Raw genomic sequence first — 14,585 nt, 5'->3', positions numbered from 1 at the left:
TTCTTAAGCAGGAGTTGTAAACCAAGCTGGATGAGCAAGCATCTCAGAGAGGTGATTAAGAAAAAGCAGAAGGTCTACAAGGAGTGGAAGATGGGAGGGATCAGCAAGGAAAGCAACCTTTTTGAGGTCAGAACATGTAGGGATAAAGTGAGAAAGGCCAAAAGCCATGTAGAGTTGGACCTTGCAAAGGGAATTAAAACCAATAGTAAATGGTTCTATAGCCATATAAATAAGAAAAAAACAAAGAAAGAAGAAGCGGGATCACTAAACACTGAGGATGGAGTGGAGGTTAAGGATAATCTAGGCATGGCCCAATATCTAAACAAATACTTTGCCTCAGTCTTTAATGAGGCTAATGAGGAGCTTAGGGGTAATGGCAGGATGACAAATGGGAATGAGGATATGGAGGTAGATATTAACACATCCGAGGTAGAAGCCAAACTCGAACAGTTTAATGGGACTAAATTGGGGGGGCCCAGATAATCTTCATCCAAGAATATTAAAGGAACTGGCACATGAAATTGCAAGCCCATTAGCAAGAATTTTTAATGACTCTGTAAACTCAGGGGTTGTACCGTATGACTGGAGAATTGCTAACTTAGTTCCTATTTTTAAGAAAGGAAAAAATGTGATCCGGGTAACTACAGGCCTGTTAGTTTGACATCTGTAATATGCAAGGTCTTGGAAAAAATTTTGAAGGAGAAAGTAGTTAAGGACATTGAGGTCAATGGTAATTGGGACAAAATACAACATGGTTTTACAAAAGGTAGATCATGCCAAACCAACCTGATCTCCTTCTTTGAGAAGGTAACAGATTTTTTAGATAAAGGAAACACAGTGGATCTAATTTACCTCAATTTCAGTAAGGCATTTTATACGGTTTCACAATGGGAATTATTAATTAAATTGGAAAAAATGGGGATCAATATGAAAATTGAAAGGTGGATAAGGAACTGGTGAAAGGGGAGACTACAATGGGTCATACTGAAAGATGAACTATCAGGCTAGAGGGAGGTTACTATTGGAGTTCCTCAGGGATCAGTTTTGGGACCAATCTTATTTAATCTTTTTATTACTGACCTTAGCACAAAAAGTGGGAATGTGCTAATAAAGTCTGCAGATGACTGCAGAAGACTGGAAGGGGGCAAATATAGTGCCCATCCATAAAAAGGGAAATAAAAACAACCCAGGAAACTACAGACCAGTTAGTTTAACTTCTGTGCCAGGGAAGATAATGGAGCAGATAATTAAAGAAATCATCTGCAAACACTTGGAAAGTGGTAAGGTGATAGGGAATAGCCAGCATGGATTTGTAAAGAACAAATCGTGTCATACTAATCTGATAGCATTCTTTGATAGGATAACAAGCCTTGTGGATAAGGGAGAAGCGGTGGATGTGATATACCTAGACTTTAGTAAGGCATTTGATACAGTCTCGCATGATATTCTTATAGACAAACTAGGAAAGTACAAATTAGATGTGGCTACTATAAGGTGGGTGCGTAACTGGCTGGATAACCATACTCAGAGAGTAGTTATTAATGGCTCCCAATCCTGCTGGAAAGGTATAACAAGTGGGGTTCCGCAGGGGTCTGTTTTGGGACCGGCTCTGTTCAATATCTTCATCAACGATTTAGATGTTGGCATAGAAAGTACGCTTATTAAGTTTGCGGACGATACAAAACTGGGAGGGATTGCAACTGCTTTGGAGGACAGGGTCAAAATTCAAAATGATCTGGACAAATTGGAGAAATGGTCTGAGGTAAACAGGATGAAGTTCAATAAAGACAAATGCAAAGTGCTCCACTTAGGAAGGAACAATCAGTTTCACACATACAGAATGGGAGGAGACTGTCTAGGAAGGAGTATGGCAGAAAGAGATGTAGGGGTCATAGTGGACCACAAGCTTAATATGAGTCAACAGTGTGATACTGTTGCAAAAAAAGCAAATGTGATTCTGGGATGCATTAACAGGTGTGTTGTAAACAAGACACGAGAAGTCATTCTTCCGCTTTACTCTGCGCTGGTTAGGCCTCAACTGGAGTATTGTGTCCAGTTCTGGGCACCGCATTTCAAGAAGGATGTGGAGAAACTGGAGAGGGTCCAGAGAAGAGCAACGAGAATGATTAAAGGTCTTGAGAACATGACCTATGAAGGAAGGCTGAAGGAATTGGGTTTGTTTAGTTTGGAAAAGAGAAGACTGAGAGGGGACATGATAGCAGTTTTCAGGTATCTAAAAAGGTGTCATCAGGAGGAGGGAGAAAACTTGTTCACCTTAGCCTCCAATGGTAGAACAAGAAGCAATGGGCTTAAACTGCAGCAAGGGAGATTTAGGTTGGACATTAGGAAAAAGTTCCTAACTGTCAGGGTAGTTAAACACTGGAATAGATTGCCTAGGGAAGTTGTGGAATCTCCATCTCTGGAGATATTTAAGAGTAGGTTAGATAAATGTCTATTAGTGATGGTCTAGACAGTATTTGGTCCTGCCATGAGGGCAGGGGACTGGACTCGATGACCTCTCGAGGTCTCTTCCAGTCCTAGAGTCTATGAGTCTATGACACAAAGCTGGGAGATATTGCCAATACAGAGAAAGACTGGGATATCATACAGGAAGATCTGGATGACCTTGTAAACTGGAGTAATAGTAATAGAATGAAATTTAATAGGTAAAGTGCAAGGTCATGCATTTAGAGATTAATAACAAGAATTTTTATTATAAGGTGGGGAGTCATCAGTTAGAAGTAAAAGAGAAGGACCTCGCAGTATTGGTTGATCACAGGATGACTATGATCCGCCAATGTGATATGGCTGTGAAAAAAGCTAATGTGGTCTTCGGATGCATTAGGCGAGATATTTCTAGTAGAGATAAGGAGGTGTTAGTACTGTTATGCAAGGCACTGGTGAGACCTCATCTGGAATACTGTATGCAGTTCTGATTTCCCGTGTTTAAGAAGCATGAATTCAAACTGGAACAGATACAGAGAAGGGCCACTAGGATGATCCAAAGAATGGAAAGCCTGTCTTATGAAAGGAGACTCAAAGAGCTTGGCTTGTTTAGCCTAACCAAAAGAAGCTGAGGGGAGTTATAATTGCTCTTATGAATATATCAGAGGGATAAATACCAGGGAGGGAGATGAATTGTTTAAACTCAGTACCAATGTGGACATAAGAACAAATGGATATAAACTGGCCATCAGGAAGTTTAGACTTGAAATTACACGAAGGTTTCTAATCATCAGAGGAGTAAAGTTCTGGTACAGCCTTCCAAAGGGAGCAGTGGGGGCAAAAGATATATCTGACTTCAAGACTAAGCTTGATAAATTAATGGGGGGATGGTATGATGGGATAGCCTAATTTTGGCAATTAATTGGTCTTTGACTATTAGCGGTAAATATTCCCAGTGGTTTGTGATGGGATGTTAGATGGGGTGGGATCTTAATTACTACAGAGAATTCTTTCCTGGGTGTCTGGCTGATGAATTTTGCCCACAAGCTCAGGGTTTAGCTGATTGCCATATTTAGTGTCGGGAAGGAATTTTCCTCCAGGGCAGATTGGCAGAGGCCCTGAGGGGGGTTCGCCTTCCTCTGAAGCGTGGGGCCTGGGTCACTTGCTGGAGGATTCTCTGCACCTTGAAGTCTTTAAACCATGATTTGAGGACTTCAGTGGCTCAGACATAGGTTAAGGGTTAGTTGTGGGAGTGGGTGGGTGAGATTCTGCAGCCTATGTTGTGCAGGAGGTCAGACTAGACAATCATATTGGTCCCTTCTGACCTTAAAGTCTATGATTCTGTGTCACAAAATGAATATTAATAAAATATAGTTATGAGAACTTGAGTGAGCTAATCAATAGTACAGTGTTTACCTGGGATCCAAATTGGTCTGTCAGGACTGGATTGGCACCTACCTGCATTAGAGATCATCTTGTCATTCGTGACCCACCATAAAAGCTGATACTCTGAAACCATGCAGCTGACAAGGCACTGGTTGAAACTCTTGAGAGTTGGCGATAAGGTTTTCTCTGTTCTCCTTTTATTGGAGGAGAAAAGACTGAGCCTAACCATTGTCAGATTGCCAAATTGCAAATGCTTTCCCACAATAACTAAACACAAGGAATCACAGCTGAAATAGCAACAGAAAATATTGCAATATTCCTCCTAGCCCTAGTAGGCCCGCAACAAGAACACACACACACACACACACACACACACACACACACACACACACACACACGTTATCTATAGCTGTAACTCTATTAACGTGAATTGAGTTATATCTGCAGAAAAATTGGCCCAGTAAGGAAAACTTCCACCCTAGGACTGGAAAAGAGTTGATGCATTATCAAATTTACTTTTTCTAGACATCTTTATGCCAATCTTAATTACACTATATAACATTAAAATAAGACAGGTTGTGAGCTCCCTAGGAAAACAGTAAGCAGACAGACTAGGTTAGGTTGACTGATTTTTGTACTGGGACAAAATACTTGTCGGCTTTAAAGGGGAACTTTGCCTGAGTTAAGGATTGAATAAAAATGTAGGCCCTCATCCTGCAAAAGGATTTGAACATGCAAACTCTTGCGTTTATGCAGAGCGCTGTTGACATCACTAGGGCTCTGAGAGGGCACAGGAGTCTACCCAGGCAGATCAGCTTGCAGGATTGGGGCCTTAATAAAGATTCTGGAATTGGGCATTTTATATAAGCTACACACATCATCCCAGTCACACATTCCTCCGCTTACCTTTGTAATATATTCCTCAGAAAGAGCTCTTTTTTTCTTGTTAGATGCATTTTCATTATGCAAATAACACAGCAATAAATTTTAGTTAATGTAGTCATCACTGCTGAAATTGGGTTATGGAATTTGGAACAGATCTGAGTTTATTTCTAGGCTTCCTTAATTGCTTCGGTTGTGCAGAAGGCTTTGTTTCATGTAACTCTAAGTCACTTGGTGATGGTAGCTCAATTGTTATTAAAGGTAGTCAGTAAAGGCCAAGGCCTACCAACCGCTTATTTTTTATTGGAGGTAGAACAGAGTACTATGCCGTGTAGTGCATAATCTGTCCCATATCTAATAATATTTTACTGTTTTTACCAAAACAGGGATGCTGTAACAATAAATAATATATCATTATTAGTAGGATATTTGTTTGTTTTTTCATATTTTAATGTAATGAAACTATTGTAATTAACTTATTCTATGCATTCCGGTTTTAAAAATAAAATAACTTTGGAATTATTTAAAAAGTTAGGTCTGATCTATTTCTGTAGTAGTCTAGCATGATACATTAAAAATAGGCATAGTGGATTTCATTCCTTGCATGATCATACATTTGCCTATGCTTTGATTTTGAAATGAACAACAGTTATATTCAGTGATTAAATCTTGGGTAGCAGAGGTGTGTTCACTTAGAAGGGAGAGGTTAAGTTTTATTAATTGGTTTCCCCTGTAGGCCTCAATCCGACAAACACTTACACACAAGGGTAATTTTTTATACATGGGAATATTCCCATTGGAAGGAAAAACAAACAGAAAAGCCAGAACTATAAATATTTTTGGATAATTAGCAAACAAGAATTAAAATTATTTAACTCTAGAATTCACTGTAGCTAATAACTCATGTATTGTTACTTTTAAACCTGTAGCCTGGGGTAGGCAAACTATGGCATGAGTGCCAAAGGCAGCACGTGAGCTGATTTTCAGTGGCACTTACGGTGCCCAGGTCCTGACCACTGGTCTGGGGAGCTCTGCATTTTAATTTAATTTTAAATGATGCTTCTTAAACATTTTAAAAACCTTATTTACTTTACATACAACAATAGTTTAGTTATATATTATAGACTTATAGAAAGAGAGCTTCTAAAAATGTTAAAATGTATTACTGGCATGTGAAACTTTAAATTAGAGTGAATAAATGAAGACTCGGTACACCACTGCTGAAAGATTGCCGACTCCTGGTAAGGGTGTGTTTGGAGATCTGGTGCATTTGCAGCAGATGCCAGAAGCAATCTGCCTGCAGGGTGCTGTAGAATGCTTTGGCAGGGACTGAGGGGAGCCCATAGAGAAGCACTTTTCTGGGAGTGTAGCATGCATCTCCCGCACCATCATTGTTCTCAGAACATCACCTAGTTGTGCTAGTGCACGGTTTGGGAAAGAAGTGGTGGCCTTTTGGATGTGTCAAGCAATGTTCACAATGCTGTGAGCTGCTGTGCTTTCCACTTAACGGAGATCAAAGAGTGGGATTTTGGCTGTCCCTTGCACAACTGGGAAAGGACTCAATGTTCCCTCCCCTCATCCTCACCACTTGCACAGGAGCAGCCAGAATCTGTTCCCTAGAGATAATCAATAATGTAATTATATGTCCAAGATAAATATCTAGCCATTTTAGCATAGTTACTCAAAATACAGCTAGCCACCACATCCCTTCCCCTTCTTCCCCTCTTCCACAGACAGGATCTATAGGATATCTGCTAGAAGAGTAGAATAGAAGGTTATACAAGTTAAATATAAATTCACTATAAAGCCAAGCACGTATCTTTCCTTATTTTACCTTTTCTCTTTTCCTTTAGTCCTTTTTTCCCTTCCCAATTCCAGCTCTCCCTGTCTTTCTACAATATCTTCCTAGTCTTTTTTTCTCAATTCTATCTAGTATTTTCTCTTCTGATTATTCTTTTTTTCTTTCTTTAAAAGCAGCAAATCTTTTCTTCTAATTTTTGTTGTCCATGCCCCATTCTAGTCCATGTGTGACCATAATCCTTTGTTTATATTCAGATCTAGCATTTCCTACCCACATATGTGTTAGTGTTCATATAGGCAAGGCATATGAAGTTGGTAACTTTTTTCACTACACTTTATTCAAACTGGATGTAAAATGTAAAAGCTTGCTGCTGTGCAAATGGAAGATCATGTAATCATTTTTATTTATGGTGTGCTAGGTATTAGTGGGCCATTCTTCTCAAAACATGAATTATTTTTTGGTCATTTTGGAGAGTTAAATTGCATTCTGTGAAAAACTTTCCTCCTCTTCAAATAAGTCTGTCTTTAAACAAATAATGAGTTGTTTAGTGAAGGGGGAAAAGCAATAAACTGTTTTCTTGTTTTACAAAAGATATATTGTTAAATAATGTTCAGTCTTCAGACATTAAAGCAAGCCTGGAAACTTTTTATAATCCATTTGTAATGAGTTTTTCTTTTGCCTTTAACACAGCAGAGTGGCAATAAATCAGTATCACATGCAAGAATTTAGAATGAAACATCTTTCTTTGTTCCAGGTGCTGGCCAGCCTGCGTACTGTACGGAATAATTTTGCTGCATTAACCAACTTACCAGATCGGGCACCCAACAAGTGAGTGCAGACTCTTTTCCCCTCTGAACTTTTTGGAGTGGTGCTTATTGAATGTTAAAACTCAGGGCAATGTCTTTAGATTTCAGAGTGCATCCTGTGCTGTTAGACTTGTAAAAGCCCCAAATGATGTCAAATGATATGACCAGTTAATTTTCTATTAATATTTTGAAATAACAGTGTTAAACATTAAAACTAAGCCAACAGCCATCATTTTCTCTTGCAGTACCTTACTTACAATGTGATTATATAAACTTGGAAGTAACGTCTAATATCTATGACTTGCATCAAATTAGTCATGTGTAAGGGATCCTGCAACTATATCCAAGTGTGTGAACCACTACACACATGGCAACTCACTAGCAGGATCTGACCCTAAAATTCTGCCTATTCAGTCCAGGACAGTGAAATCTTTGTTTGAAAATATACGGTAATCAAGTATTAATGTATCTATTGAAGTCTAATTATATAACTGAAATAACACATCCAACATTTTTTTCCAACATTACTACAGAAATGTGGTCTCAATTAATGACAGTGGAACCTGTTTTACATTAAAACAAAAAAAAGAAAGAAATCATGTAATATACAGCTGTAATTCCATTAAGGAGTTCTGGATAGTGGTTAATGTTGTAAATTATGAGTAGAACTTGGGTTTCTTGTCACTATATTTACAAGATATAAGTTGTTTATAGTGCATTGTTAGTTTCTAAAATAATTTGACACTCTTTCATCCTGGAGCATCTTTGTAGGCACAGGGAGCAGTTAACATTGTTGGCATTCATTCCTGTCCTTGGCTTGTTCCTCCATTAAGCCCTGCATGGTCATGTCCCTGCAAACGATGTCCAGCCATCTAGTTTGTAGTCAGCTTCTTGGTCAGACTGACCGTCATTGCACTTGCATTATTTTCTTTGGCATCCTGTCACTGTTGGTCTTCTGCAGTGTCACTATCATCATAATATTTTCAGTTGTAACCAATCCTATACCCTAATTTCACATCCTACTCTCCTTCCAATGTCTTCACTTGTCTTAAAATCATTCCACTTTACACCTGCCCTTTTTCTCTACTACCTCTGGCCTTCTGATGTCTGTTTCATTTAATGAAGCTGCTTCCATCCATAAAGTAATATAGTTAGTACACTAGTTTGATACGTTTTCACTTTGGTACCAAACATAATGTTTTTGTCACTCCATAATTGCATCAATTTCTTGCAGCACTTGTCACTGATTAAGCTTCCTATATACACATAGGATTCTACTTGTTTTATGTATAAGGGGGTAGCCATGTTGGTCTGTATCCGCAAAAACAACAAGGAGTCCGGTGGCATCTTAAAGTTTAACAGATGTATTTGGACATAAGCTTTCGTGGGTAAAAAACTTCACTTCTTCAGATGCATGGAAGAAATGAGGTTTCTCCAGGCATCTGAAGAAGTGAGGTTTTTTACCCACAAAAGGTTATGCCCAAATAAATCTGTTAATCTTCAAGGTGCCACTGGACTCCTTGTTGTACTTGTTTTATGACTTCATCACTAGTACATTTATTGTCCCTATTCCAAAATGCAATCACTTCATCTTGGCGCTTATTGTAAGTCCAAGTCAACTCCACCAATTTTACAAAGTAGCAAAGATTATCATAATTAATTCAAACGTGTCTGCCAGTCATATATAATCTGCATAAACTGAGGAGCTTAACTCTAGATTATCCAATGTCAACCCTCTGACTCATCTAACATTCTTAATATTCAGTTTAACAATAGATGAAAAGCAATGATGCTTCCATGCCCCCTTGTCTTATTATTATTAGATTTTAAAAAACTAAATTAACAGAACATATATTGGTTGTATAGTCAGCATTCAAAATTAGGAAATACTAGAATTAAGGTTGCCTGTTCCTTCCCCTTTGTACTTTTATTTTATCTTGGTGCATACACGTTACAATAATCTTCAGTCTCTAATTACAGGGTCACATAATTTTTCTATAGGAGCCCTGCCTCATTCAGTGCACAGGATGGAGGGTGCGAAGGGAATTAAACAAGGTTTTATAGTATTTAATAAGGTTTGTAGGATCTCTCTGAGGACTTTGGGGGTTTGTACTAGTTATGGTTTGTAGAAATACAGCAGTTAAAATATACTCTTTCTAAGCAATTTCTGATATAGGGCAGATTCCCAGATTTCACTGGGTACAGCAAAATGTGGAGCTTGTCAGAGAGCTATTTACAGCTCATTAATCTTCTTCCCCAGCTCTGGCTCATTTTAGAACAGCTTGGGGGCTGGTGCACCACCCTCTGTTCCTTCCTTTCTTCTGTCCCTCTCTCTCTCCGTCCTCCCCTCTACCCTTAATCCCTGTGCTGCGGGGAAGTTGGTTCTGTTAACCCTGTGCCTGCTGGAGACTCCTTCACACTGAGGGTATCCCCAGTAGGTGAGTTAGGGGACATTTCTGTTCCTTGTGTGTATCAAGTCAGAAAATCTGCCGCCATAGTCATTTCAGTTACCGGAGAAAGCATGAAAGAAGATCTGCAGAATAAAACTTTTATGTGTAGCAAATGAAAAATGGCTGAAAATACGGCACAATAGCAATTGAAAACTCAACAATATTTTAGATTGTTTTAGAAATATTCTCTTTATTAAGGGACCTTCTGTAATCAAATATTGCAGTTCTTCTTCGAGTGATTGCTCATATCCATTCCAGTTAGGTGTACGCGCCGCGCGTGCACATTCGTCGGAAAACTTTTACCCTAGCAACTCAGTGGGCCGGCAGGTCGCCCCCTAGAGTGGCGCCACCATGGCGCTCGATATATACCTCTGCCGGCCCACCCGCTCCTCAGTTCCTTCTTACCGCCCGTGTCGGTCGTTGGAACAGTGGAGCGCGGCTTAGCTGACCTCCACTTCCCTAGCTACTCGTATTTCTCGTATATAGTTACGCAGTTATAACCCTTTTATTTATATATTTGTATAGTTATACGTTTTCTTTGCTAACATGGTTAGTTTAGTTAGCGGGGTTCGGGAAGTAGCCCCTTCCATGAACCCGGTCCCGGAGCCCATGCGGGGCTCACCGGTTTTTCGAATGGGCCGGCGTGCCAGAAGCCGCGGCCGAAGGGAGATCCACACGACTCCTGTTTCAAGTGCCTCAGGGAATCACACTTGACAGCTAAGTGCCCCATTTGCAAGGCTTTTAAGCCGAGAACAAAACGGTGTGGGATTTTCACTTACCCCTCCACCTGGGGCGCCGAGCGATGATCAAGCGGCGGGCAGTAGCGCCTCCTTGGCACCGGACCCCGCCGATACTACCAAGGCCTTTCGGCACCGGCCGTCGCCGGCACCGATATCGGCTCGGCACTGCTCCCTTCTTCCGAGGTCGAGAGAGCCTACGATTCCTGCTGGTGCCTGATGGCTCCCCGGCACGCGCCGTGGTTGAGACCCCCTGCTCCTGCTGCTTCCGTGCCATCTGCATCGCAGCCAGGGAGCTCGTCTAAGTTGGATTACCTGGCACCGACACCTGCAGAGGCACCGATGACGTCGACACCGTCGTTTCCAGTCCCCCAGGGCCACGGAATCCGGTGCCTGGCAGCTCCCCGGCACGCGCCGTGGTAGAGCTTACTGCTCCTGCTGCTTCCGTGCCAACGGCACCGCAGCCAGAGAGCTCATCTAAGACGGATCACCCGGCACCGATGACGTCGGCGCCGTCGATCCCGGTCCCACGAGGGCCGTGGAATCCGGTGCCTGACGGCTCCCCGGCACGCGCCGTGGTTGAGCTCCTGCTCCTGCTGCTTCCGTGCCAGCGGCACTGCAGCCAGTGAGCCCGTCTAGGTCGGATCGCCCGGCACCAACACCTGCTGAGGCATCGACGACGTCGGCACCGTCGATCCCGGTCCCGTAAGGGCCGTAGAATCCGGTGCCTGACGGCTCCCCGGCACGCGCCGTGGTTGAGCTACTGCTCCTGCTGCTTCCGTGCCAGCGGCACTGCAGCCAGTGAGCCCGTCTAGGTCGGATCGCCCGGCACCGACACCTGCTGAGGCATCGACGACGTCGGCACCGTCAATCCCGGTCCCGTAAGGGCCGTAGAATCCGGTGCCTGACGGCTCCCCGGCACGCGCCGTGGTTGAGCTACTGCTCCTGCTGCTTCCGTGCCAGCGGCACCGCAGCCAGAGAGCTCGTCTGAGTCAGATCGCCCGACACCGACGCCTGCTGCGGCACCGATGACGTCGGCACCGCCGATCCCGGTCCTACGAGGGCCGTTAGGATCCGGTGCCTGACGGCTCCCCGGCATGCGCCGTGGTTGAGTTACTGCTCATGCTGCTTCCGTGCCAACGGCACCGCAGCCAGAGGGCTCCTCTGAGTCGGATCGCCCGGCACCGGCGTCTGCTGCGGCACCGATGACGTCGGCACCGTCGGTCCCGGTCCCACGAGGGCCGTTAGGATCCAGGGCCTGAGGGCTCCCCGGCACGCGCCGTGGTTGAGAGCCCTGCTCCTGCTTCCGTGCAACCTGCATCGCAGCCAGAGGGCTAGTCTCGGTCGGATTGCCCAGCACCGACGCCTCTGAGGCACCGACAATGTCGGCACCGTCGATTCCGGTCCCACAAGGGCTATCGAATCCGGTGCCTGACGGCTCCCCGGCACGCGCCGTGGTTGAGCTTATTGCTCCTGCTGCTTCCGTGCCGACGGCACCGCAGCTAGCCAGCTTATCTAACTCGGATCGCCCGGCACCGAACCTCGGTACCGTCAACCCCGGTCCCACAAGGGCCGTCGAATCCGATGCCTGACAGCTCCCCACTATGCGCTGTGGTTGAGCCTGCTGTTCCCTCCACGCCGGAGACGTTACCGACGGCGAGGAATTTCATTGCCATGACAGAGTCGATGCTGCCTGATACAGCCCGGCACCATCGGCAGTCCCGATGCTGTTTCCTCATCGGTACTGGTCACACTCGCTGCACCGCCCGGTATTCCGTTCGCCGACCCGCTGTCGGCACCGTTCCGACTCCCGGCGCCGCGGCGGATACCTTGACTCCTGTAGTCTCTCCCCGAGCCTCGAGATCTCGGTTGACCTCCCGGCACCGTTCTGGTTGCGGGTCTGGATCTCGTTCCAGGTACCGGTACGCCTCCCGGTGCCGGTCCCCGGTGCCGAGTTGGGCAAGGTCCGAGTGAGTCAGAGACTCTGCCTGTGCCTTCTTTAGTACCTCCGTGGCAGTCCGCACACGCATCTGTGTCATTCCATATGCGCAGATTCTATGCTCAGGACCATGATCCTGACATGATGGCCAGCGGGCGCCCGCCCCAATGCCGAAAGAGGCTTGGCGCATGGGCTTGCTTGGCCGCCAGGGTACTCTGCAGAGGCCCTACAGTTCTAGGTAGCAAAGCAACAAGCCTTGCTTAGCTGCAATACTTATAGCACCGGGGTGAAGGAGTTTTTCCTTCAGACCTCCCGCCAGGAGTCCGCTGCCGTCTCGGAGGACAGAGGAAAGGAGGTTCCCGGAGCGTCCCTCCAGGCCTCGTTGGACGCAGCAGACACGGCGGCCAGGACTCTGGCCTTGGGCGTCGCCATGAGGTGCATGGCTTCAGGTTTCAAACCTCCGACGGGAGCTGCAGTTTGCCATTCAGGATTTACCCTTTGTTGGTAAAGGCCTCGTCGTGGCAGGGACAGCCCCAGGCTGCGAAGCCTGGTGGTCAATGGGCTCCTAATGCGCTCTCTAAGCATGCATACGCCGGCGATTAAACGCAGGCCTTTCTGGCCCCAGCCGCCATACTCTGTGCCTAGCCAGAGGCAGAACTTTGGCTAACGGCAAGGCCAAGGTGGTCGCGGACGAACGTCAGGCCCCCTAAAGAGCCAAGGTCAAGGTCCCTCGTAATTACCACTGGGACCGGAGACGAACCTTCCAAGGTGTACCTGGGGACAGTGTATCACCTTTAATTTGCTCCAGCCCTGTCCCCCTTCGGCGGGCGAAAGGGGCGAGGGGTTTTACTCCCGTTATGCCCTAGTCCCCCACGCGGGCACAGGTCAGACCTTCCTGGTCCTGCACGGACTCAACCGGTTTAGAATGAGGTTGAAGTTCTGCATGGTATCCCTGGGAACCATTATTCCATCCTTACCTCCTGGGGGCTACTATGCCGCCCTGGATATGAGGGACGCGTACTTTCGTGACGCCATCTTCCCTCCGCACAGGAGGTACCTCCGCTTTATAGCCAACGGTCACTCTCCTGGCTTACGGCCATAGTCGCCGCCTACCATCGATTCGCTTATCCGAGGAGACTCTGAGACACAAACCGCTCAGTGCGTGGACATCGTCACGGTCTTATTCACAGGCCAAGGCCTGATGGTTCCTATAGAGCAATCCACTCTGGTTCCCACGCAGAGGTTGGGCTTCCAAGGGGCTGTCCTGGTCTCCTACCCAGCTGGAGCCTGCTTATCACACCTGCGGTTTTAGGCGATGGCAACAATCATAGGAGGTCGAAGGGCTTTCCCAACTACCTCGACTTGTTCTTGTCTCAGTCTCCTGGGTCCATGGTTGCCCGCAAGTTTGTATCCAAACACGCCACGTTCCGCCTCCGTCCTCGCCAAGTCCGGCCCACCTCGGCGTACCGCCCGGACAGGGAGCCAATGGTCATGGTGGTCACCGTTCCCTCGAACACCATAGACTCCCTAGAGTGGTGGCTACCTCCCTCCCTGATGTGGGCAGGGATGCGGTTTCATCCGCCCCAGCCCTCGCTGCCCGGACGACGGACGCGTCATCTCTCTGCTCGAGTGCTCATGGTCACCCCCGGGCTTAAGGCCTTTGGTCTTCTTGGGAGCTGGCATTCCACATCAATGCCCCAAAAATGAGAGTAGTCCGCCTGGCGTGCCAGGGGTTCCGGCGGCAGCTGCGAGGCCGTTGTATCTCGGTGTTTACGGCCAACACAACGGCCATGTGCTTCATGAGTATCCGGGGAGGGACATTGCCCCCCCCCTTTTTTGTCAGGAGGCCATCCATTTCCGGGCCTTTTGCATGGCCCATTCGATGGAGCTGGCGACGTCCTTTCTCCCAGGCGTTCGGAACGTCTTAACGCTTTGCCTCAGCAAGTCTTTCTGGTCTTACGAGCGATCACTCTGCCCCATGTGAGGCGTTCGGCTTTCCGGAAGTTGAGATGTTTCCTCACACAGACCTGTTCGCTCACTGCGAGAGCAGGAAATGTCAGATGTTCTGCTCCTTCCGAGGTCTCTCCGCAGGATCGATCTTGGACGCATTCCTGATGCCGTGGAGAGGCCAATTGCATT

General features: G+C 45.8%; 1 protein-coding gene across 6 annotated transcripts in view; it reads left to right on the top strand.

The window, feature by feature from the left end:
• Positions 1-14,585, top strand: part of PDE4D (phosphodiesterase 4D) — a 1,077,829-nt gene that overhangs the window by 881,286 nt on the left and 181,958 nt on the right. For all 6 annotated transcript variants that reach the window (XM_050946931.1, XM_050946933.1, XM_050946932.1 and 3 more), the window contains one exon: positions 7,269-7,342. In XM_050946931.1, coding sequence (XP_050802888.1) covers positions 7,269-7,342 — 74 coding nt within the window. The remainder of the gene's footprint in view (positions 1-7,268; positions 7,343-14,585) is intronic.

Source organism: Gopherus flavomarginatus, chromosome 3 (assembly GCF_025201925.1).
Source record: "Gopherus flavomarginatus isolate rGopFla2 chromosome 3, rGopFla2.mat.asm, whole genome shotgun sequence".
Lineage (NCBI taxonomy): Eukaryota > Metazoa > Chordata > Testudines > Testudinidae > Gopherus > Gopherus flavomarginatus.
Note: the sequence above shows the minus strand (reverse complement) of the source record. Positions and strands in the feature narration are given on the sequence as shown.